The following is a 21,510-nucleotide window of genomic DNA, read 5'->3' as shown; positions in this document are numbered from 1 at the left end:
GCGGTCGATGCTGCTTCCAAACTACAAATCCGCAATTAATATTAATGGAATAGCTGGGAAATTGATAACGCAACTCTCGCCGCGGTTACATTTAGATAATGAACGGGTATCGGTCGTTGTTGGCTATAAATCGGTATCGAATCCAGCGAAGAAGAACCCGATATCCATCTACTGGATAAACGCGAAGCAAACCGAATAAAGTGGACAGTAGTTCGATTAGTCCGGTAATCCGCGACGATGGTTTATGGCTTACGCGAACTTAACCAATTATTTCCATCGAGAGATTGGAGGAGACACATTCAATGGCATCGATAGAGAAAAGGGACGCTTCGCACTTCAATGATTTAGTCGAACGACGAATGTCCGCGAACAAGAACGACGATATTAATGTACCTCCATCGCCTGCCCATGAAATCACTCGAATGTAAAGCGATTCCAGACTTCAAACCGATCGATGCAACCAACGACGGGACAAAGTATCTACCCATCGATGTACTACCTAACTTCAGCAAAGTATTACCGTTCGTCTCGATATCTCCTCGAATCGAGTGCTTCACCGACGGTTTCTTTGAAATATTGTTGTAAACCGTGGCGTTGCTTTGCTCGCGATGCTACAGACCGGTTTACGCAAATCAAATTTTGCTTAGTAAACGATCCACCGACCTCGCTGCTAAGCCCTTTGCGTATACTTGTTCATTTTTATCTAATAATACGGTATTTAGTTTGTATTTCTTTTTCCAAGGAAGTACCCACGGAAGTCTGCAGACTACGAGGTATGAGAAACACTGGTGTAGTTATTATCCAAACTCGAACTCCTATTATTCGAAGGTACCAATTACCCGCAACAGTCTTACCTTCCAACATGTTCAGACAAATGGAGTTCTACTGTGCTCTCGAGGATTCGAACGTATCCCCATCGAGTTTCGATGCTGCTTATCATTACACTTCTAGTTCGATGATTTTAAATTATAGAGCGAAACCTCTATTATTCTCATCAATAAAAATTCCCTCCACTGTCCGCGCTTTCGCGGAAAATAAATAAAAGCGAACCGATACGGAACGTTAGGATGAACACTGGTGTCGAGTTCGAAGGTAACCGGTTACGCCATTTTGCACTTATCGTGTACGCAATTTAAAAATATTGCATTTCGACGGAAAACGCGTTTAAAGTTTCATAACGTAATATCCTCGATCGTGTGTATGGACGACGATAACGGACTATAGCTTGCTCGACAATGCGAATTTTTATACGGGCTCGAACGTTATTCTTTTAAATTTCAATTTTTTTAATCCCGTGACGCTTTCACCTATCAATTTTCAGCGTCGATTCCGACACGTTCGCGCATTATCTGCGGAATTATGCACATATTATAAAACAGTAACGAACGTACGAAACGCGGATGCGATATCGGTCGTTATATGTTATTTGTTCCGGAACTTATTTTCACTGCATTGTTATGACGGCTTTATTTATAGTATCGTACGTATAATACGTATTTACTACTGTCGTGGGCCTTGTCTTGCTTTTGTTTGACTTAAAAATTTCAGAAAATAACTAGTTGCAAAAATTAATGGCGGATATCAGAGGTCACGAAACGACTCATTTACGCAAGAGATATACAGGGTGTTCGGCCACTCCTGGAAAAAATTTTAATGGGAAATTCTAAAGGCTAAAATGAGACGAAAATCGAGAATATCAAAATCCTACGTACTACGAAAATATACTGTGTGGCCGGAAATGTTTCTATAACTTTTTAACGAAGCCCCAATGAACAAATTAGTATCCTTGATTTTCCCATTAAAATTGTTCCCAGGGGTGTGAGCTAAAACGTAGCTAATTTGGTGCAAATAAAATTACTTCGAACGGAAACTATACACGGAACTCGTATCTCGTGTTAATTTGGCCACTGGTTGGTCCAAACCGCGAGTCCCATTCACGGACATCGTCGCGGAGTTTCGCCCAAAGGAAACGAACGCGGAATCGTAAAGATCAAAGAGACTATCGTCGATGTTAACGCATCCGTGGCCTCGTCCACGAACCAGCCACATAGCTCCGCAAGCGTGAACGACAACGCGTCGCTATCGTACGACAGCGCTTTAATATTAAGAATGACTCACATCGCGTTCAGCGACGACGTTCTAAATGCAACCGAACTCCGCTGCACGCTAGTGCTAACTTATCAAGAGATAATGTCGCTAAATCGTTACGATCGTCGGCGTTATTGTCGCTCGTAAATTAACATCGGCACTCGTAATTACACGGAGACACGCGGCGTTCGCCAGCCACCGATTATTAACTGCATTCAGCATTTTACCGAGGTAAATGTCCCAATCCCTGGACACGTTCGACGTGCCTCCACGTTTCACGTGACGAAGATAAAAAAATAATTCTTGGTCTTGGACTGTTGCCTATTTGGAACGAAAATTAAAAATGCACGGTCATTATTCGAAATAATGGAATCTTAGCTAGCTATTGTCACGAAAGTATCTGCGAAGATGATATCTAGAGTTCAGAATATCTGTAATTTCTAAAATTGCTAATTTAATTTTCCAGTTTAGTAACGTATGAAGCTCACCTATAAATTCCACGGTTATTTAAAGTTGGTGTTTGACCCGAAGTGACATCCCGATGCGATTAAGGTTAATTTATTATACGTTTCCGGACAGCTTTCGATCGAAGCTTCAACGATCATTCATAAATTAACGCGAATTTCCAGCCGCGTTTAAGCGCGGAAAATCGAACGCGACGACCGCGATCGAGGAATTGCAAAAATAAATAAATAACAAGAAATAGAGGCTCGTTGCTCGAGGTCTCCGCGGTCCAAGTTGTAGGCAATATTGTTCGAGGCTTCCGGGTCGTAAATCATGTCCCTTTTCGAAAGCGATTACGGGGCCATTGTCAGGATTCTGACAAGGAAAGGTACCCTTAGCACGAATGCGACTCGTCGATGAGAGTTTGCACCAAGGATGGTGTATACGTTGAAATATCGAAGCCTGTGATTATGGTTTTGTGGGAACGCGGTAGTTGTGTTTGCACGGTAATCGATACAGAGACGTTCAACGTTATCCTGTAAAACGTTAAATGCGATATTTAGAAAAATAAATTAAAACACAAAGGAACGATAGCAGAGTTACGTAATAGAAAAAATGTAAAAATACCTAACCCAGACCAAACGGGGCTCGACCTGTGCCAAAAAATATTATCGGCACGATAGGCAGCCGCCTTGCTATCTACGACACGCTCATTGGCAGCTGAAAAGAATGTCTCCGAGGGGTACACTAGGTGTAAATGATTTATATATCCCAACTACCACGAACCCACGAAGGGCTCTCGATTGGCAGAGTCAGGTTGCTATCGTTCATTCTACCAATAGACAGCCTTTGTGCCTTTCGTGCATGCGTGGTAGTAGGAACAGAATCGTTTGAACCGAGCGTACCTCTCGGAGGAATTATTCTCAGCTGCCAATGATAGTATAAGGTCGCCAAAACTTTAATATTAAATATCTCGCAAACCAGGCATGTCAAAACTCATTTTTGCCCGAGAGCCAACTTACTCTAGATGCAATTATATACAATTTTACAGCAGTCAAATATATTCTAAAGAAAAACGTTGCAAGTTTCGATCGTCGTTCGTTTAAATGGCGCAGGCTAGTAATGCAAATGATTAGCCACCAACTGCGACTTTTAATTGATGGGTTGAACGGTTAAAAATGGAAAGGGGTTGCTCCAAATAGCGTTTAACCCCTCCGACGCAAGATTGACGCGCTGCATCGACACGTGGATTTTCCTAGACACGAACATGATATAGTAACGTGTTTTTCGCCAATTTTTTCGACCCTCCCGACAACAGTTTATCCTATCGATCCGCAGAAAAGCGTCAGCGGTGTTTGAGTAATCGTCGCGCCAAAAAATTTGAACGACAGCCAAGCATTCGTGCCGGTGTTGCCGAAATGTTTGAACGTTTCCAGGATTTCCGTGAACCCTGGAGAAGTAACCGAGGAACTGTGGTCGACGGTCGATGATTTATCGCCTCGGTCTATGCAATTTAATCCTTTCGCTAGTATGTTTCGATAATCCTATAGGTATCAAATCGTAGCCTCGTTTGCGTACTGTACGAACGATTTTCCCACAGACTCCTAATAAAAGGGTTAAACGCAACCATCAGCCAATATTCGAACCCGATGGCCTCAAAATGTTTGAGTCGTTTGGTTAAAATACTATTCAAATTATGTTCAAAGAGCACAAGTTCCTATAATAGTATAATGATAGTAGTTGCTAAAGAATTGCCGCTCGCACTCGTAAACCGTAAATAGCGTAAACTGCAACAAGAGAAGACTTAATTCGACGAGTGGCGAGCGTTCGAACGGTGGCGAAGCACGGTCTCAATTTGTCGGAGGGATTTTAAGGAACCGTCGAGGCGGAAGAACTAAATGGGGATTCACACGTCGCTGATCTTTCGAAGATGAATCACAGGAAGAGGCTAAAATTTTTCAAACCGACGCCGCCGCACCGTTTATGGGAGTAGGCAGGCGAAAATGAACTCGTTCCCGTGCTCGAAGCAACTCGCAGCGACGTAGACCGAAATCCTAAACAAAGTCTTAAAAGTAAACGATTTAGAACATTCGTTTCTTCGCGTGTTAAATTAACAATAGCCTTTTGACATGGAGCTGATGATATTAATATATTACGCGACCATTTTTACCGTTAAGATAGGGATAGAGGGAACAGGAAATCTCATCGAGCTGCTTGAAACTTATAGAAAAACAATGTCTCCGGATCGTCGGTCTGCTAATTCGCAATGTTTGACTTAAACATTCTTACCCGTTCGCGATGTTGTCATTCCCGATGCAGACTTTAACGATTTAACGCGATCACGCTCTTTGAAATTGCAATATGCGTTTTATTTTCCCGCCACGTGTGCCGAACGGGAACAATCGCTAAAAGGAATTCCAACGTTTCCTAAGAAATCGTCACAGACCGAGCCTGGACCGGTTACATAAATTGTTAACGTCGTTATCAGTTCCGTAGATGAAATAATAATTCGTATCTTACCAAGAAAATTATGGAACTATGCAAATTTTTAGTTTAATCTAAGCAGACGTAAACATTACCGGTTCGAAAGATATAAAGTCCTTCTTTCGCACGCAGACGCGCGGTATTTGCAAATTCCAGTAGATGAAAGTTATTATTAACAAACTGTCTGCAACAATCGAAAAACATAACGAGAAAAACAGACTATTTGCTCGCGGGACAAACAGCTTCCGTGCACGTTGATCTACAATGTGAAACTCGAGTGGTTGAATTTTAATTCTAAAATATCAGCCGACTGTGTGTAATATAGCGACAAGGACAGCACGAGGGACCACTTGCGGTAATAATTCAACTGATAACGCGTAAACACGTACTGATGCAACGATGCAAAGATCTATACCAGCGTTTTCTAGCGAGAGTAAAATGTCTCGTAAAACGTAATTGCACTCTTATTGAACTTCAGAAACTTTGGAATTGCTTGGAAAAAAGTTGCTCGCAGAGAATCGAGATGTGCCAGAATTTATTGGAATAATAGACGACGAATAAAAATGCCTATAGCAATTTACTCGCATTTGTTCCGATAAGTTTTAATCGCTTTAACCAATGTATAATAAATGTATCTCTGGTCGGAAAACTCGAACAGTTGAACATTAACGATCTGAATTAAATATGGGTTGTGGTTCGAATAAATTAAAAAGAAAAAAACGAATTCCATAAATTTGTGCCAAGTTACAAATCTACTAGTATTTATGAATAAATTTTTATGAAGTTGCATATCAATTAATTATGTATACTTTCATTAAAATGCATTATTCACTGAATACATTCGATAATGACTTCATACACTCTCTAGTTAACGTGAGCATTATACAGGGTGTTCGGCCACCCCTGGGAAAATTTAATGGGGGATTCTAGAGGCCAAAATAAGATGAAAATCAAGAATACCAATTTGTTGATGAAGGCTTCGTTAAACAGTTATTAACGTTTAAAGTTCTGACCGTACTGAATTTTTTTCTCGAAACTGAGTAGGATTTCGGGGATATGTCTGTTGACCGAAAATGCTTGCAATTGACCCCTGCAACTAAAAATAATTTTTCCAAGACGATTCGAAAGTCTTTTTTTTCACCCAAAACTTTCAGCACTTACTCGAATTTTTTTCTCGAAAGTGGGTAGGATCGATATACATATACTTTCACTAAAATCTCTGCTAAATGTAGACATTCATTACCGAGTGCAGACATGCTGTTCACATTTTAATTGTAACTCGCGTATCAAGATGGACCATAATTCTAAAACACATTTCATTTCTATACTTAATTTTATCGTTCAAATTTTTATTTTTCTTTAACAGATATCGGATAAAAAGTTGTTTATCTTCAATTCGATACACGGTGTTTTATCTAGATAAGAATTTTAGACTGTTTTGAATCGCCATTAAGTAAATAATATAATGAATTATTAAAATCGTGTGGGTAACTTTCCATCGGAACGTATCTGTCCAAATACGATTTCTTTTCTTTTTTAATCGAACATAATGCGTGGGGTTACAATATAATTGATTAAGTTGGCTCATTTGAATCCGAGTCGACAACTTTTTTTTTACAAGTTCAATTTCACGATCCCCCCGTATAATTTCGTTCGTTATAAATTATTCGCAGGACTTCGTAGCGTAATCTCTCCAAAGGTTTCAAATTAAAATTCGAAGTTGAATCTCCGATCGAGGCGTACGATAAATCTTTTCTCCCGTTTCCCAAGCGCTCTTCGCAGCCGTGCTTCTCAAAGTTGTTCTCCTAATTAATTATAAAACCAACGAATCGAAAAGCAATCGGAAACTCCACCTTGCGTTTTGCAATATTTAAATACGTAACACGATGACGTAAAAAATTCTTACATCTTTGTGTGTTGGATGATACAACGCGTCGCGAGTCAACAACTCCATTTCTGACGTAAACAAAACAAGATAGCGAATAAAAAGTTTCCTCGAGTTACTCGCGAACTTGTGCAAAATTTTAATCTGCTGTTTATCGCGATGCGTTTATGCATAAAACATTCACGGTGCCCGGTTAAACTTGAACAATGTTAATCGTCGGGACTAGTTTAATCCGAGTCACGCGAACCGTAACGAAAGGTTCAACTTCGTTGTTAGAATATTCGAACGAGACAGTTTGCAGTAACGTTAACAGCCGTTAATTGGAAGTTCAAAGCCGGGTGTGTGCGGAAGGCGTAAACACGTTTAATAAAACAGCAACTAGACGCTAATAAACGCACGACAAACATAAGCAATTCTAAATCCAGCTCGCTCTTAGCGTAGATAAAATTTATAAATTTATCATGACGAATTACGTCACGCGTGAGACGTGAACTTTGACGATAATCGACGCATTCGAAATACAAACGTTAACGCGTCATCGACCAATTTATACAAAATCCCTCGAGAGCGTTTGCATTTCCGCGCTCTCGCTGCTGCGAAAATCTCGTTATCGTTGCAAACGTTCCTTTCTAGTCTAACGACTTCAATCTTAACTTTGGGAATTATTTTCTTACGCTTTAATTATTTTATTGCACGCCATATGGTCCGAGTAAAGAGTTACAAGCTGTTTCCTTGGAAACCAACGAGGAAGGAGGAGTCTAAAGGGGGCTGACATTTTTTATTTGTTGAAAAGTTCGATAGGAATTATCCAAATAATCAGCTTTCGTTTTATATAATCGGTAGTTTAAAAAATATTTGGACGTCGCGCTTCGTGTGCCCCACCCTAGGTATTAAATTTGTCGAAAGGCATAACGTTTTCCGATTGGTGGAATGACTTTGGTGACTCCTAATTGGTAGAATGTGGCGTTTTCAGAGTCGTTCCACCAATCGGAAACCTAGCGTCATACATGCGCAGAGACCTCGTGACAAATTCGATGCCCCCCCTCGTGTACTTTATTTGATTATAAATGTGTAATGCACCACCTTCTCTTCTCTAGATATCACGTATTCTAAATTAATAATAATAAACGATGCTATGTATTAAAATAGTACGACATACTTCAATTACTTTCACGTTTCGACCCTTGTTACGGGTCCCTTTCAAACAGGCATCGATCATTTATAAATAAAATTAAAAATACTTTTTTACGATAATAAGAAAAGTTATTGTTACTCGGAATAGATTATAATATTCTGATATGATTTACATGTCGGTGATTAATGTATTCCTTACACGTTTTCCTTGGTTTATGCTAAGGGACAACCACGTGTTATTTGGTGCTAAATCCATGCACGAATAGATCGGTATTTCGATTATGAACGTTACAAGCTTTTTTATCCTACAGGTATATTATAAATAATCTGACATGAAAAATAGAAATAGACTTGGCGAATTAGAATATCAAATTTTTTCAACGAGCGTTCGTATTAATTCGTATCAATTTCCGCGAAATAAATCGTAATTAAGGCATTTAACTTTTAGTCGTTCCAACCATAACTATTGATTTAAAAGTCTATCTACGACGATGGGCAGAATGTATCTATTCTTGATAAGTCAAATTCATTAGCGTGCATACCACTACGTAAAGAGTAAATTTTACAAGTCACGCCAAGAATAGATAGACAAATTATTTAAGAAAAATTCGTATAAACATTACTCTTTCGCTTTGCCTCTGGCTTATAGCCACTTTTGTGTTCGGGCAACTTATAGCTGCTTCCCTTCGCATCAACTGTTCAAAATGACCACCTTACACCTGAATACGAGCCTGTAAACATCTCGTCGTAAATCTTCTTAAGCCTACGTTTATTTATTTATACGTGCATTATTCAGAGCTACGGATGAGGCACGATGCGAATTTTTGTTTCGCCTCGATTCTGAATTTATCCCTGAAGTGACTTTACATTGCACGAATAAATCCCGTCTACGTATAGAATAAACCACCTAACATTACCATCTTAAATGGCTCTTCAGTCGACAATTACAAACAAAATGTTTTTACATAAATGTTGCACCCGTATCAAAAGGCACGCACAACGTGTTCAAGACGTTTCAAGACTATCTTTATAAATAATTGACAAAATAGAGTAAACTAAAATTTCAAAAATCTGATTTTCATAAAAATCAAAACCTAAAGTCATCGCGATTGCTTTTCGACCCTGTAAAGGTTAAATAATGTTTACTTAAATTTAAAATTCAAATTCTCTAGTGTCGTAACTTTTCCTATCCGCAGGAGACAAACAATTTCCAAGATAAGTATTACCATAAATCAATTCTTGCAAATATTTGATTCTCGTCATAGTATAACTTTATTATCTCATACTCGAGTATAATAAAATATGAATATCAATGAACTTCAAATATTACTGCATAATTAATAGTGTAGTACAAATAGTGTAATAGGGAAATTCCGATACGACGATCGCTGATTACCATAGTCACATATTAAGGAAATAGACGAATGTAAACATAATCGTGTCAATGGGACGCAATTAAACAGAATAAATCGTCCGCAGAAATGACTGTAATAATTGGCAACTTTCGTTTTATGATGAGGAACGTCATCAAAAGACTTAATAACGAAGAATCGTGCACGTCGTGAACGCCCGCATAAATTGCCAGAAAGAGAGAAAAGGAATGGTTGACAGAATAATTAAAATGAATCCAAAGACAATATCGTCGAAAATACCATCACGATTAAAAGAAGAAATGTTTTTAGAAATTATCTTTTAGAAAATGAAACGTTTGCAATAGTTTCGTTACTGTTTACGATTACGTTCTGTGGCAATATTGATATTCAGCAGCGTAGATAACCGCATGCAACCCTTATACATACTAATAGGCAAATTAAACCACCCCCAAATGTGTAAAAACAACGCTGTACGAATATATGGACGCTAGAAGTTCGATCCTGTCAGGAAACATGTAAAAATTCACGAGGGTACTACTTTGATTAAGCACGCGATGGTTGAAAAAGGTTACAGCGCCTTTGAAGTTCGATCGACAAAAAACGACATTTCACATGCACCAACCCAACATATTAAGATCGATCAGTAGGAAATAGTCGGTACGAGACGCCTCTCTAGCCCCAACACGACCGCCTAGGTAAGGTTAGAAGAAGGATTTCCTGCTTGCGAGTAAAAGCATACGCACTGTGTGCTCTTTTACGTGGCTCCATTTTGTTTTATGTGCCATTAAACAACCCACTTTCGCGCGCTAGCATTGTCGTCAGCGGAGGCGCAGTAACGCAACGCACCGCGGACAGTGCAGACAGTAAAACGGTAAACGATATTTACTCCGCGGCGTTTCGAGTTCGATAAAGTAAATAGGCATGACGGAACGTCGAGGAAGTAAAGAGAATGAAAAAGAGACAATCGACTTACCGAGTCGGAGTTCCCCAAAGTTGCCACAACCGATTTTCTTGCCGACACGGAAGTTGGGACCGACCATCTGCACTGGGTTGGACGACGACGTGACACTATGCCTCGAGGAATGCACATTGGAGGATCTGGCAGCATTGTTACCGCTGCCACGGGAGGTCCTCTTGGCGGCTTCCTGATCGCGTTCGGAGTTACGCGCGAGCTCCTTCTCGCGCGTATCTCTACCGTCTCTTTTCTGCATTTTGCTATATAGTGTCCTCCGTGGTGGCCGAAGTATCCGCAACAGTTCGTTTAACTGCTGATGTGAAACACGCTCGTTTGAACGGTCAAAAACTATCCCCACGACACGTCGAACAATAAACCCGGTCGATTTCAGTGGTCGCAACGCTGTACGTTGTTGTATCGGGGATCGATCCCCATTCTTGACATATTTTCTTTTCTCGTCTTCCCTTGGACAACCGCCGATGGAAATAAATACTCCAGCGGCTTCCTGGGGAGGATATACACGCACACACACCACACGCACGCACGCACGCACAGACAGAAGAGACACACCGTATACGCGGCGAGTCGCAGGTGTCACGGTTCGTCGGTCGATGCCTTCAGGGGATCAATCCCCATGCTATCCTAACCTCGAAGCAGATTTCAAGAAAACTGTTTACACTTAATGCGAATACGGGATGAATAAAAGGGCACAACGAAGGAGTAACACGCGCGAAACGCACGCACAGCTATCTCTTTCCCCCTTTTTTTCCTTCTTCTTCTGCTTCTATCTGTTTCTATGCGGCTAGTAGTTATCACAGACGGGAGCGAGTGTTCGTCGTGTCGAAGGCCCTGGACGATTCCATACCAATTTCGACCTGGCTCCGTTCTCACCCGGCCGGCCGGGAGGAATAGTCAAAGATAAATGTCGCGTCTCAGTCAATACGGCGTGCATCGCCGTGACCTGTTCTCTTGCACGGGAACACACTCGGAAACCACCTCCATTACAAACGGCCCCGCCGCGTGCGATCGCGATCGTACTGTTCAATCTCTCGTGGCCCGATAGACAGACCGCGATAGGCCTGCCTCACCACCGCGGCGGACTCGATTCTGTGGTTACGATTCGGGGAGCGCCGCCGTAGCGGCTCTGAACTGTTTCCCGGTGACACGCACACAGGCACCATGCACTTCGCGAGATTCGTATGTTCTCGTTCTTGTCTAAGGAAAGTCCGCAGTCGTGTCACCACCAGTATGCCCGATCGGCTATTGTGTGCCCACACACGAGCCCGGATTAACCGAGCAGTCCCTCACAGTCTCTATGCCAATACCTCACCACCAACTTTCCGAATTTCTCTTTTGGAACTTTGGTTAGACGGATACGACTATTTTCCTGATTCTACCGTCTACCGATCGCACGCACGCTATTCGAAAGAGCTGTCGAACGCGGACAAACGATCGCGGACAAGCTTACGCTCCTGTCTCTCGCGCTCGACTCGACATGGGTGAGATTTGTTACGAGGCCGACAGTGCTGCCAACCCGATACGAAATAAGGCCGCGTTCCCAACGTCCTACCCCGATACTGACGCCCTCCCTTCTGGACGACCACTAACAATGCATATGTAAGCTTTCGTGCGATTTTTCCATTGATAAAAACAATTCGTTTCTCTTTTCGTTGTGCTTCTACATCTCACTAATTGCTTTTTCAAGCATACACGATCTTTCGATGTTACGCGCCATTTTATATAATCCCGATAAGATAAAATAAAAATATATTTTTTAGTAAATATTAAAATGTTGTTACCAGGCTATTATGCGCAGCTAATTATCTATCTGTATCTACCCCATGACAATAAATATGGCGTTGATTTGAATTTTCAAACAAAACGAAAGAACTAGAATAAAACGATTGTTACAACTGTAAAATGTGCGACATACGTTAATTTTTACCCAGTGTTACATTTCCGTAGATTTTGTGTCCGAAACGGTACCGTTCGTTTAACTAATCTGTGACATTGTGAGACAAAAATGTTGTGACGTTGAATATCTCTGTTTCCATGGAAACCGATTTGAATTTTACCAATTTCTTTTATATTCGTTAAATGTTTGCAGAATTTTTTTTTATTATTTTTGTGTATTATAACGCATATTATGGAAGAATTAGTGAATTCTGATGTCCGAATTGTTCTGAACATAAAAGAAGGTAAGGTTTTTAATTTATTATTTACTAACCTTTTATTAATCATTTTGGCCGACAATTAATCTAACACGATAGATTCTAATTGTTTATAACTATTTTTCTTTTATTATAATTTTGAATATATCAAATATATTTGAATATTAATAGAACAAAGAAAAACTTTTTAAGTTCAGTGTCTTTAAATTAGACAAACAATTCAGGTACATTACTGTACGAAATTCTTGTATTAATAACTGTAGGTAAAGCTTTTGACCAAATTTTACTACCCACATTGGTGGTTGCAACTTTAAATGGGCATTCATTAGAAACTGAAGCGATAGAAGCAAATCCAAATCCCCAATATGATCATGCCTTGGTTTGGGAAATAAATAAGAGTAGACTACGAAAGTATGTATTATAAAGAAACCAAAAAGTTATTAAAAATACAATTATTTCAAAAAATCTTAACTTTATAGAATGAGGTCAGGGCAGGTTCCATTAAAATTAGAATGTTTTGCTTTGAAGAGCAATGATGGTAAAGAAAAACTGGGATACCTTTTACTTAGTCTAAGATCTGCACAAGTTTTTCCAAAAAATGAAGATGTTAATGTAAAATCTCATTGGCATAAATTATTAGGATTGAAAAGTGATCTCAAAATGCATAAACCTGAATTACTTCTCAGTCTAAGTATTCATGACCAAGAATCTACAATATTAAATACTCAGTCAGAGGTAATAATTCATTTTCTATACTTGAAACAGTCTTTGATATTTGAAGATAACACAAATATTTATAAGCATTACATTATGTATGAAATTATAGTTAAAAAATTCTGAAGAATTTGAACAAACAGATTATGAACCTAATAAACTAACTCCAATTTTGCTTCGTGATGAACGTCTTATACAATTGGGTCCCTTACATAGCTGTCATGAATTATTCTTGATGAATATCATAGCCATATCTGCAACAAATATAGATTTATTGTTACCAACAGAATATTGTACAGACATGAAAGATAATTCATATTTCTGGTGTAAAATATTAGAAAATGATGTATATTTTAATCAGACTAAAAAAGAACATGGAGAACTTTGGGTGCTTAATGAAAAAATTGTAATAAGGATCAGGAGTTCATTGAAAGTTTTGAAATCATATTTACAAGCAAAGCCATTTTTGTTCGTATATTTGAAATGTAAAGATAATATAATAGGTCAGTCAGAAGTTAATTTACAACCACTAGTTCCTACTGATGATATTCAAGAGTTTCTAAAAATTACAAGTAATAACAATACTTTAAATCAACGGTGTTATTTATACAAAAAAGATCTTATTGAAAATGATGAAATAAAGATTGGAAATTCATATCTTGACTTACAACTAAAATTACAATATGTAGGAGATAAAACAGATATAGCAATGGATGTTCCAAGTATAGTGTTCAATGATATAGTTGCTCTAAATTCTACAAACCAACAAAAATCTGATTTAAAACAAATAGTAAGTCCATTAACTTGTAAATTCAAATTTGTAAACACGAACATTAATAAAAGAAAAGAAACTTTGGATTATTTATATTTATAGTAACATGAATTTCCAGAATTATAATGAAATAGATTACCATAGAAATCCTGCTGGTGACTTTGGAAGATATACCACTGGAGTTCAAATGTTCAATTTTTCAAATGGATGCAATGTTCCAAATAAGCATTCCTTAAATTATGAAATTACAAAAGATCAACCAATTAAAACTATGTGTTCACAATCAGTTGACACACTGCCATGTCAGTGCAGTGTCAATGATTACTCTAAAAATGTAGAAGCATATCATTGCTATTGCTTGAATATTTTATTGATAGGGATTAAATCAATATCTCCAAGACTAACAGTTCCAAATATTGAAATTCGGTATTTACTAGTTTACAAATTGAAATTCTAACATCTTTATATTACTGACAATTATTGAATATATCATATATTCCATTGTGAATACAGATTTCATCATCCAAAAACTGAAATCATGTCTACATTTTATCCAAAAATGCCACTTTTGTTAGGAGAAAAAGTGAAATTACAAGATGTAGGGTGTAAATTACATTTTATATCAGCAACAAATGAAATAAAACATTTATTGTTATCTTTTCCACCCAAGATTAGTATATATAAAATAGAAGGAAATACCAAAACATGTATATCTCAGAATGTAATTGATATAAAACAATTATTTCATCAAAATAAGGTAATATAATATGACGAAAATATGTTTTAAATTACATATACATATCAAGTAAAATTTAATAAACCCTTCTCAGTCTGAATGTCAGTGTGATATACCATTGTATGACATGGAACAAAATAATATTGGTAATTTAGATATTATATTGAACTTAGAGGATCATGGTCCATATTACAGAATTAAAAAAAAAACACCTAGTAAGTTCTACATATTTTGATATGTATTAAAACAAACTATTTATTACACCTTAGTATAAATATTTTCGAATTAGGTGAAAATTTAGGACCACCAATCTTGGATGATAGTTTAGCATACAAAATAGTTGATGAATTAGAGACATGGAAAGAACGACAAAAAGAAATATTTAAAGTTGAGGTAAAATTCTGCATTAATATAAAATTAATATAAATATACTGTATATGATTTTTCTTCGACAAATTAGTTAAAAAGAAAAGAAGATCGTCATTTAAATTTACTAAGCGAAGAATGGCAAAAACATCGAGAAAATTTAGAAGCAAAACTTGCATGTAGTGTTGAGCAATGTAAAATGTTAGCAAACAGTTTAAATAGCGCTACAGACGACTTGAGAACACGAAGATTGAAAAGTCTTGAAAAAGAAACTAGATTAATTAAAGCAAATGAAGATTTGCAATGGAAATACGAAACAAAATTACGAGAACTTAAAGAATCATTTCATACAATGCAAGAAGAACTTATGTTGAAGGTCAGTAAGGTCACTTACTTTCCGAAATATATGAAAAATGATGCATTTTTAATATATTATAGATTAATGCTCTTGAAAAAAGAAAGACTGCTTTAGAAACGCAAGTCGAACAATTAAGTACTGAAAATGAAAGGTTACAATTGTTTGTAACAAAACAATCGGAAGAATTAGAAATTTATCAGAAGGGGTCCTTAACACAAGACCAAACAACAAACTTGTTACAAGAATTAAAAGTACTCGAAAAAAAATTACAAAATGCACTTGAAAGTAAATCATTTTTCAAAGAACAATGGGCAAAAGCAGTTCGTGAAATACATCGCATGAAAACGGAGTATCAACAAGCAATAAAAGTTCAAATAAAAAATAGTAAAGAAGAATTGCAAAACTTGGAGTATGTATAACTTATAAAAATTAATATGTAAAAAATTAAAATAGAAAATTATGTTATTTTTATTATTTTTACAGTTTAGAACAAATATTATCTGCAGATTCTACTGCTTTAACAGATGATAAAATTTTGTTAAATGAAATTCAAAAGGAAATCGATGTGATTAAACCAAAATCATCTTTTATTGAAAAAGATACTTACTGTCAAGCTTTCATGCCAGCTAATATAGCTCCAAAAATTTCACAAATTAATGATAAAAATAAGTTCAAAAAATCAGAGGAAAATGATGAACGACTGCAAGTACTTCTTGAAGAACGTGATTCTCTTTTAAAAACCGGCAGTTATACAATTGATGATACAATTATTATGAAATTGAATACAGAAATAAGATCTTTAATGATAAAGTAATTAACAAATATATAATTGTATGCGAACTATGCTACAAGGTATATACATTAGTACTAGTAAATAAATGCATTAGTTTACACATTTTCAAAAATTATTTTTGTATAAATTATTTACAAAATAGTAACATGATACAATATTATAGAATATTTTGTAACTATCTTTACGCGTCCATACCGTGTTTATTTAAATAAATGCGTTGTATCCGTTTTTGTTGTTGTCTATTTATTCATAAATATATTCATCATTTCCGCGTGAAATACGGAAGTAAATATACATCTTGTCTAGTTACACCTTCAATTGCTGGAGTTACTAGTGTATCTTGAATGTTTCGAATCTTTTCGAAAAGTCCATATTTTATATTTTTGCAATTTATTTACAGTAATATAAAATGTAGTCTTCAAGTTTTGAAAAATCGTTTAAGGAAAACATCAACTTAAAGAAAATTTTTTTGATTGAACATCGATTGCTTTTATAAGACCCTTTCCAAGCACATAAAAGTCTTGAATCATTGCGGGAATATTTAAAACCAATTGGCCGTCATTGTTGCATTTTCGACAATTGATATTCGATACCTTGAAATCTTTAACTTCTAAAGCAGTAGGTTTCAGTAACACTCCTATTACTGTACCACCATAAGTATCATGAAAGAATAGAGCAAATTCACTGTAACCGTCCTAAAAATATCAACATTAATAATTAATTACAAAATCGTAAAAAAATTTGTATTTCAACAGAAAATACTATAGAGATATATTAGTATTTCAACCTACTCGTAATTCTTTTAACAAACATTGTACAGGATCAAACCCTGCAACTGGTATCTTCTGTTGTGAATGTGGTTTGTAAGGATGCCAGTTGAGGACTTGACATTTTTTGCTAATGTCAATTGCCTGTAGTTTTCTAGGAACCATATGTGGCATTAAATGTATTAGGCAATCATATTCCGTGAATGGTGGCCTAAATAAAGGCTTAACATTCAGTGCATCTTTTGTTAGAAGTTGTTCTTCGAACAATTTTAAAGATTGTCTTGCCAACATAGTAATACGATTTAAAATTAGAGTTGTTGGTGCTTTTTTAGTCCATAATGATTTTTGCTGATCGTAAGGAGTAGATATAAATAACGGCGGTAGAGAGTCGCGAGACGATGCAAAAAGAGTTTCTACAGCCGCGATTTCTTCACCTATTATTCCATACATATTAATAACAGAAAATACAATGGTTTTTAATGTTACTACAAATACTTACTAGACATTTCGTTATTAAAATTAACAATAATAGGATCTGTATTCCAATGGCCTCTTGCAAAAATTTCTAATATTCTCAAGAATGCTACTTGAGGCATTTGGGGAGGCCTATATGGTGCTGGTGTTAAGTACATTGAAGCTACGAATAACTCAACTACTACATCTGGTATATGAGAATCATCTAATAATTGGGCAGATAACCAACGTTTCGTTAAGCAACAAGCAGCTCCAAAGGATGGTTGTTGAGAATACAAACTACCAAGTAAGTAGTATCGTATTAATTTCCGATCATGAAGAAATAATGAAACACTTTGTAAATTATGCTTACCCATGTAAAGCACCAGTTAGTTTCGGTAATTCGAACAATTTCTTCTCCAATTCAATTGACTCTTCGTTGTCTCTGTATTGTACGACCCCGTCATTAGTTACTTGTTGCTTTAAACAACTAATTTCTTTTTGGTGTGCTACTCTTAACCGAAACACAAGTCCTTCCTAATAACATATTACTACATTTCAACAAACTGTCTACATCTAATCCTATTTTTCATTCAACTGTAGTAGATGTTTTTGTCATGCAATAAATAAACATAATAACCTTATATACATCGACATGTGAGAAATTTGCATTCGCTTTTAACGTATATTGCTGTCTAAGGCACTCTGCAATTTGTATATGAAAAGCGGCTTTTGTTTTTCTAAATGCTTCTAAGTCATCTGGCCACTTTCCACTGGTTGATAACTGCAAGCTTACTTCAAGTGGGCAAACATACTTAGGAGCAACATCAACATTTTCTGACAACATTAAACACATTTCTCCTTCTTTAATAAGTTTATCATCGGGTCGATAAACTGTCGCGAGTGGTGGGAAAACATCTGTATATCGAAACACAGCGCTAGATCCTTGAACACCGTGTATTGATAAAGGAAGGTCTGTAAGAGACATCAAATCTTTTTCGAGACTATTAAGTACATTTATCACCTTTAGAGCAGCTTCTTCGCCCGTACCGTAAGCAAAATGCGTTACTTTGATCTAAATGTTTAAATAAAATTTATTTATATATATGCAAATAAAATAATGATTAAATCCAGTATATTTACCTTTGATAATTTTAATAATTTTTCCATTTCATTAGCAATATACGTAAACTGATCGCTAGAAAGGCCTAATTTGTTCAGTAATACGAAACATACAATGTTTTTACATATGAATCTTTTTGATGCTATTGTTTTGCCTTTTGACCAAACTACTGTTTCCCGTATAGATCCATCTTGAAATCGGCGTAATTCTGATCTTTCACCCCAAAATTCTCTAAATGCAACTGCCTGCAATGTAATATTCATTGCATTAAAAGGAACTGACACTATTTATTATAGTACTTAAACAGTTCACTCACATCTGGCAAATTTGCCTCAGGACCTTTCTCAACAATATTAAAACAAAACTCTGGATTTAATTCCAGTCCAATAAAAATGTTTCCAATATCATCATGAATATCTTCTGTACAGTCCCACTCTGGAAATTCTTTTGGTAAAACACAAATTTGATGTACTCTATTTTTTAATCCTTCTGTTAGCACATTATGAAGAATTTTTATTGCTTGATCTCGGTAATTAGGACCATAGTCCAATTTGTCAATGCTAGTTGACTTAGAATCCACTATATTCTTTAATAGTTGAGTATTCTTAAAACTGTGTGATTGATTAACTTTATAGTTTCACAAATAAATTTAAAACTATGTATATTACTTTCTACTACAGATTACATAAAAATAACTACCATATAAGATGATCAAATGCTCTGTAAAATGGCACTTTTCTCATGAAAAGTGATTGAAAGCTATCAGCATGTGCAGTGTCTAAATGACTCAAACAAAGTTTTGCTTCTTGTTGTACCCATGAGAAAGTAGTATTAGTAATGTATGCTGCAATATTATGATAACCAGTACGGTCTAAAAATACACAGTCATAATATTTTTTATAATTCAAAATCATTTGTTCACTATTCTCATCCTGACTCATTGTTATTCCCGTTTCACACCAACTAACTTGCACTAATAAATAAAAAGGCATTAATTACTAGTCTGGTATAAACAAAAATAGTTCATTTTTATTTATACCATACCTAAATTAATCCACACATTCCTAACTATTTGATAACTACTCATAAATGTATTCAATTTCTTAATGGATAATAAATATAAAGTGAACATTGTTATGACATATCCATTGAAACTTGTAAAATCTTTTGTTAATTCACGCTGAGCTAACCATATCTTCAGTAAAATGATACCATCCCTCAAGTTTGGATATTCTTTTATCATTTTCACATTTTCTATATTCATTCTTGACATTGTTAAATCATGAAGGATTATAGAATTATAATGTGGTGTGGGTGATAAATCTTCTGTAAATATTGCATTTATGAAAATAATATAATTTTAAAAATAAAAAGATCCAAGATATCTAAAATATACCATGTTTTCTGTCTGTGAAAAACCATTCAGGTCTAATGCTATTCTTCTCTGGTAAAAATCTACTTAGAGAAAAGCTTTCTTCTTGGGCTGCTATGTGCACCAGTACATTAACTTTTTTACCTAATTTTCCAGGTGGTATAATTTTTAACATTGGTCTTAAATTATTTCCAACAAACTTTTTGTCCTGTGCAATATCAATAGTCATATTGGATGCTAGATATGCCAAATACATTGCTTTCTTTTTTATGTATCTATAATTTTGATAGTCACGGTTGTGAAACATTTTAGCAGGCATTTCAATCATTACATCTACTGTAATGTTTGGCCCAACTGTAGCATCAAATGCATAAGACCCTATTACAACAATATTTGATGGTTTAAGAAATTCAAATTCCCCTTTTGTTTTTTTCCTTATATTAGGCATTGGAATATGCACTTCTAATTCTTGTTGAAATTTACTATCTGCAAGCTAAAATTACAATTTGAAAATACGACATTTTATTCTAATACTTAATATTTTATTAGAATAAAACTGCTAACCCGATATTGCTTTGTTTCATTCATTGATTCCACAATCATCTGTAACTTCTTAAACCAAACTTCAAATAGATGTTTATATTTATCTTTAATTTTAATTTCATTTAGCATTTCTTCTATTTGTAATCTGAATAAATTGGAATGAAATAAATTTTCTGTCTCTCTAAGTTGATTTAATTCTTCAACTGTTGGTTGTTTATATAAATCATGTTCTAATTTTTTTTTCTTTTTCGACATAGTATTATTAGTAGAATCACTGATAACTTTTCTTTTCTTTTTAACAGGTATTAAATGAGAATTGTCTTCTGCATTGGATTCTTGCATCCCCTGTTCTTTATCTTCATCTTCTTGATCTTCACTTTCATTAATTTCATCATTAGGATCACTTTCAAGTGCTGACTCGTCAGAGGGATTCATTAAATCATTTATGTTTGCCTATGATAGACAATATTTATATCATTTCACGTTGTACACACACATATTTAAGGTTATATACAAACAATAAAATTTGTATTCATTATTCGAAAGAACATGCATACCTTATAATGAGGTACTTTCATCTTTATCTCTTAATTTTTCAAATACTATTGCTTTACTTCTTTAATATATCTGAAAATTTAATTTAAAACACGTAGTAGGAATAATCAAATACCGTGTTTCACGTGGTTGTCGTTTAAAGCTACACGTTTTTCTCCCGTTCCCGCGTATTTCCCACTTACTGATGCTTTTATCACACACACACAGAGTTGATCAAAGTTACAAATAAATTGTAATTGTTGTTAAACCGTGTTTTTTTTCTGAACTTATAAGAACAAAGATACTTGAGACCCGAGACCCTTAACCATACGATTTAATCCCGCCTTTTCATGCAAATCCCCATTGTATCATTTACATTACTGCTATTACGGTTTTTAATTTGTTGCACGTACTCCTGTTCTTTAGCTTTTGTCCAAATTCACCA

General features: G+C 35.8%; 3 protein-coding genes across 16 annotated transcripts in view; 1 reads left to right on the top strand and 2 right to left on the bottom strand.

Moving 5' to 3' along the window:
- The window catches only part of Gish (casein kinase I gish), a 79,244-nt gene extending 67,388 nt beyond the window's left edge, over positions 1 to 11,856 (bottom strand). For 5 of the 11 annotated variants that reach the window (XM_076764038.1, XM_076764039.1, XM_076764036.1 and 2 more), the window contains exon 1: positions 10,382 to 11,853. In XM_076764038.1, the coding sequence (XP_076620153.1) occupies positions 10,382 to 10,619 (238 nt within the window). In that variant the 5' untranslated portion in view covers positions 10,620 to 11,853. Of the gene's footprint in view, positions 1 to 10,381 lie in introns of all 11 variants that reach the window. The other 6 variants (XM_076764042.1, XM_076764040.1, XM_076764046.1 and 3 more) reach the window with 3 other exon arrangements.
- A 101-nt stretch (positions 11,857 to 11,957) lies between these two features.
- On the top strand, positions 11,958 to 16,501 carry Rha (rha). 3 transcript variants are annotated; one of them, XM_076764015.1, is made up of 10 exons: positions 11,958 to 12,561; positions 12,798 to 12,945; positions 13,014 to 13,269; positions 14,139 to 14,446; positions 14,534 to 14,777; positions 14,851 to 14,971; positions 15,046 to 15,149; positions 15,217 to 15,498; positions 15,561 to 15,889; positions 15,964 to 16,501. In XM_076764015.1, exons 1-10 carry the CDS (start codon positions 12,510 to 12,512, stop codon positions 16,292 to 16,294), a joined length of 2,175 nt encoding a protein of 724 aa, XP_076620130.1. In that variant the 5' UTR covers positions 11,958 to 12,509; the 3' UTR covers positions 16,295 to 16,501. The 3 variants fall into 3 exon arrangements, with proteins under 3 accessions (XP_076620130.1, XP_076620132.1, XP_076620129.1); XM_076764017.1 differs by lacking the exons at positions 11,958 to 12,561; positions 12,798 to 12,945 and adding an exon at positions 13,938 to 14,038 and having other exon boundaries at positions 13,185 to 13,269; XM_076764014.1 differs by lacking the exons at positions 11,958 to 12,561; positions 12,798 to 12,945; positions 13,014 to 13,269 and adding an exon at positions 13,370 to 14,038.
- A 136-nt stretch (positions 16,502 to 16,637) lies between these two features.
- On the bottom strand, positions 16,638 to 21,461 carry Mat89ba (nucleolar protein 6 Mat89Ba). Of its 2 annotated transcripts, XM_076764009.1 has the most exons (13): positions 21,269 to 21,461; positions 21,089 to 21,158; positions 20,553 to 20,984; positions 20,013 to 20,481; positions 19,661 to 19,942; positions 19,316 to 19,589; positions 18,933 to 19,227; positions 18,637 to 18,861; positions 18,134 to 18,568; positions 17,867 to 18,030; positions 17,540 to 17,793; positions 17,065 to 17,474; positions 16,638 to 16,968 (listed from the first exon to the last, which is right to left on the bottom strand). In XM_076764009.1, exons 2-13 carry the CDS (start codon positions 21,107 to 21,109, stop codon positions 16,723 to 16,725), a joined length of 3,507 nt encoding a protein of 1,168 aa, XP_076620124.1. In that variant the 5' UTR covers positions 21,110 to 21,158; positions 21,269 to 21,461; the 3' UTR covers positions 16,638 to 16,722. The 2 variants fall into 2 exon arrangements, with proteins under 2 accessions (XP_076620124.1, XP_076620123.1); XM_076764008.1 differs by having other exon boundaries at positions 21,089 to 21,461.
- Positions 21,462 to 21,510: the final 49 nt, after the last annotated feature.

This window comes from Colletes latitarsis, chromosome 4 (genome assembly GCF_051014445.1).
Source record: "Colletes latitarsis isolate SP2378_abdomen chromosome 4, iyColLati1, whole genome shotgun sequence".
NCBI lineage: Eukaryota > Metazoa > Arthropoda > Insecta > Hymenoptera > Colletidae > Colletes > Colletes latitarsis.
The sequence above is the reverse complement of the archived record's forward strand: the minus strand, read 5'-3'. Positions and strand labels throughout refer to the sequence as shown.

What these genes read in the sequence shown, in the direction of transcription:
- Mat89ba (XM_076764008.1), bottom strand. Translation starts at nt 21,109, where the DNA reads ATGAAAGTACCTCATTATAAG. An exon ending in TTTTAATAACGAAATGTCTA is followed by an intron (nt 17,475 to 17,539) that starts GTAAGTATTTGT and finishes ATGGAATAATAG; the next exon opens with GTGAAGAAATCGCGGCTGTA. An exon ending in GTTTGTTAAAAGAATTACGA is followed by an intron (nt 16,969 to 17,064) that starts GTAGGTTGAAAT and finishes TGATATTTTTAG; the next exon opens with GACGGTTACAGTGAATTTGC.
- Rha (XM_076764014.1), top strand. Translation starts at nt 13,484, where the DNA reads ATGAATATCATAGCCATATCTGCAACAAATATAGATTTATTGTTACCA. An exon ending in AATCTGATTTAAAACAAATA is followed by an intron (nt 14,039 to 14,138) that starts GTAAGTCCATTA and finishes ATGAATTTCCAG; the next exon opens with AATTATAATGAAATAGATTA. An exon ending in GTTCCAAATATTGAAATTCG is followed by an intron (nt 14,447 to 14,533) that starts GTATTTACTAGT and finishes TTGTGAATACAG; the next exon opens with ATTTCATCATCCAAAAACTG.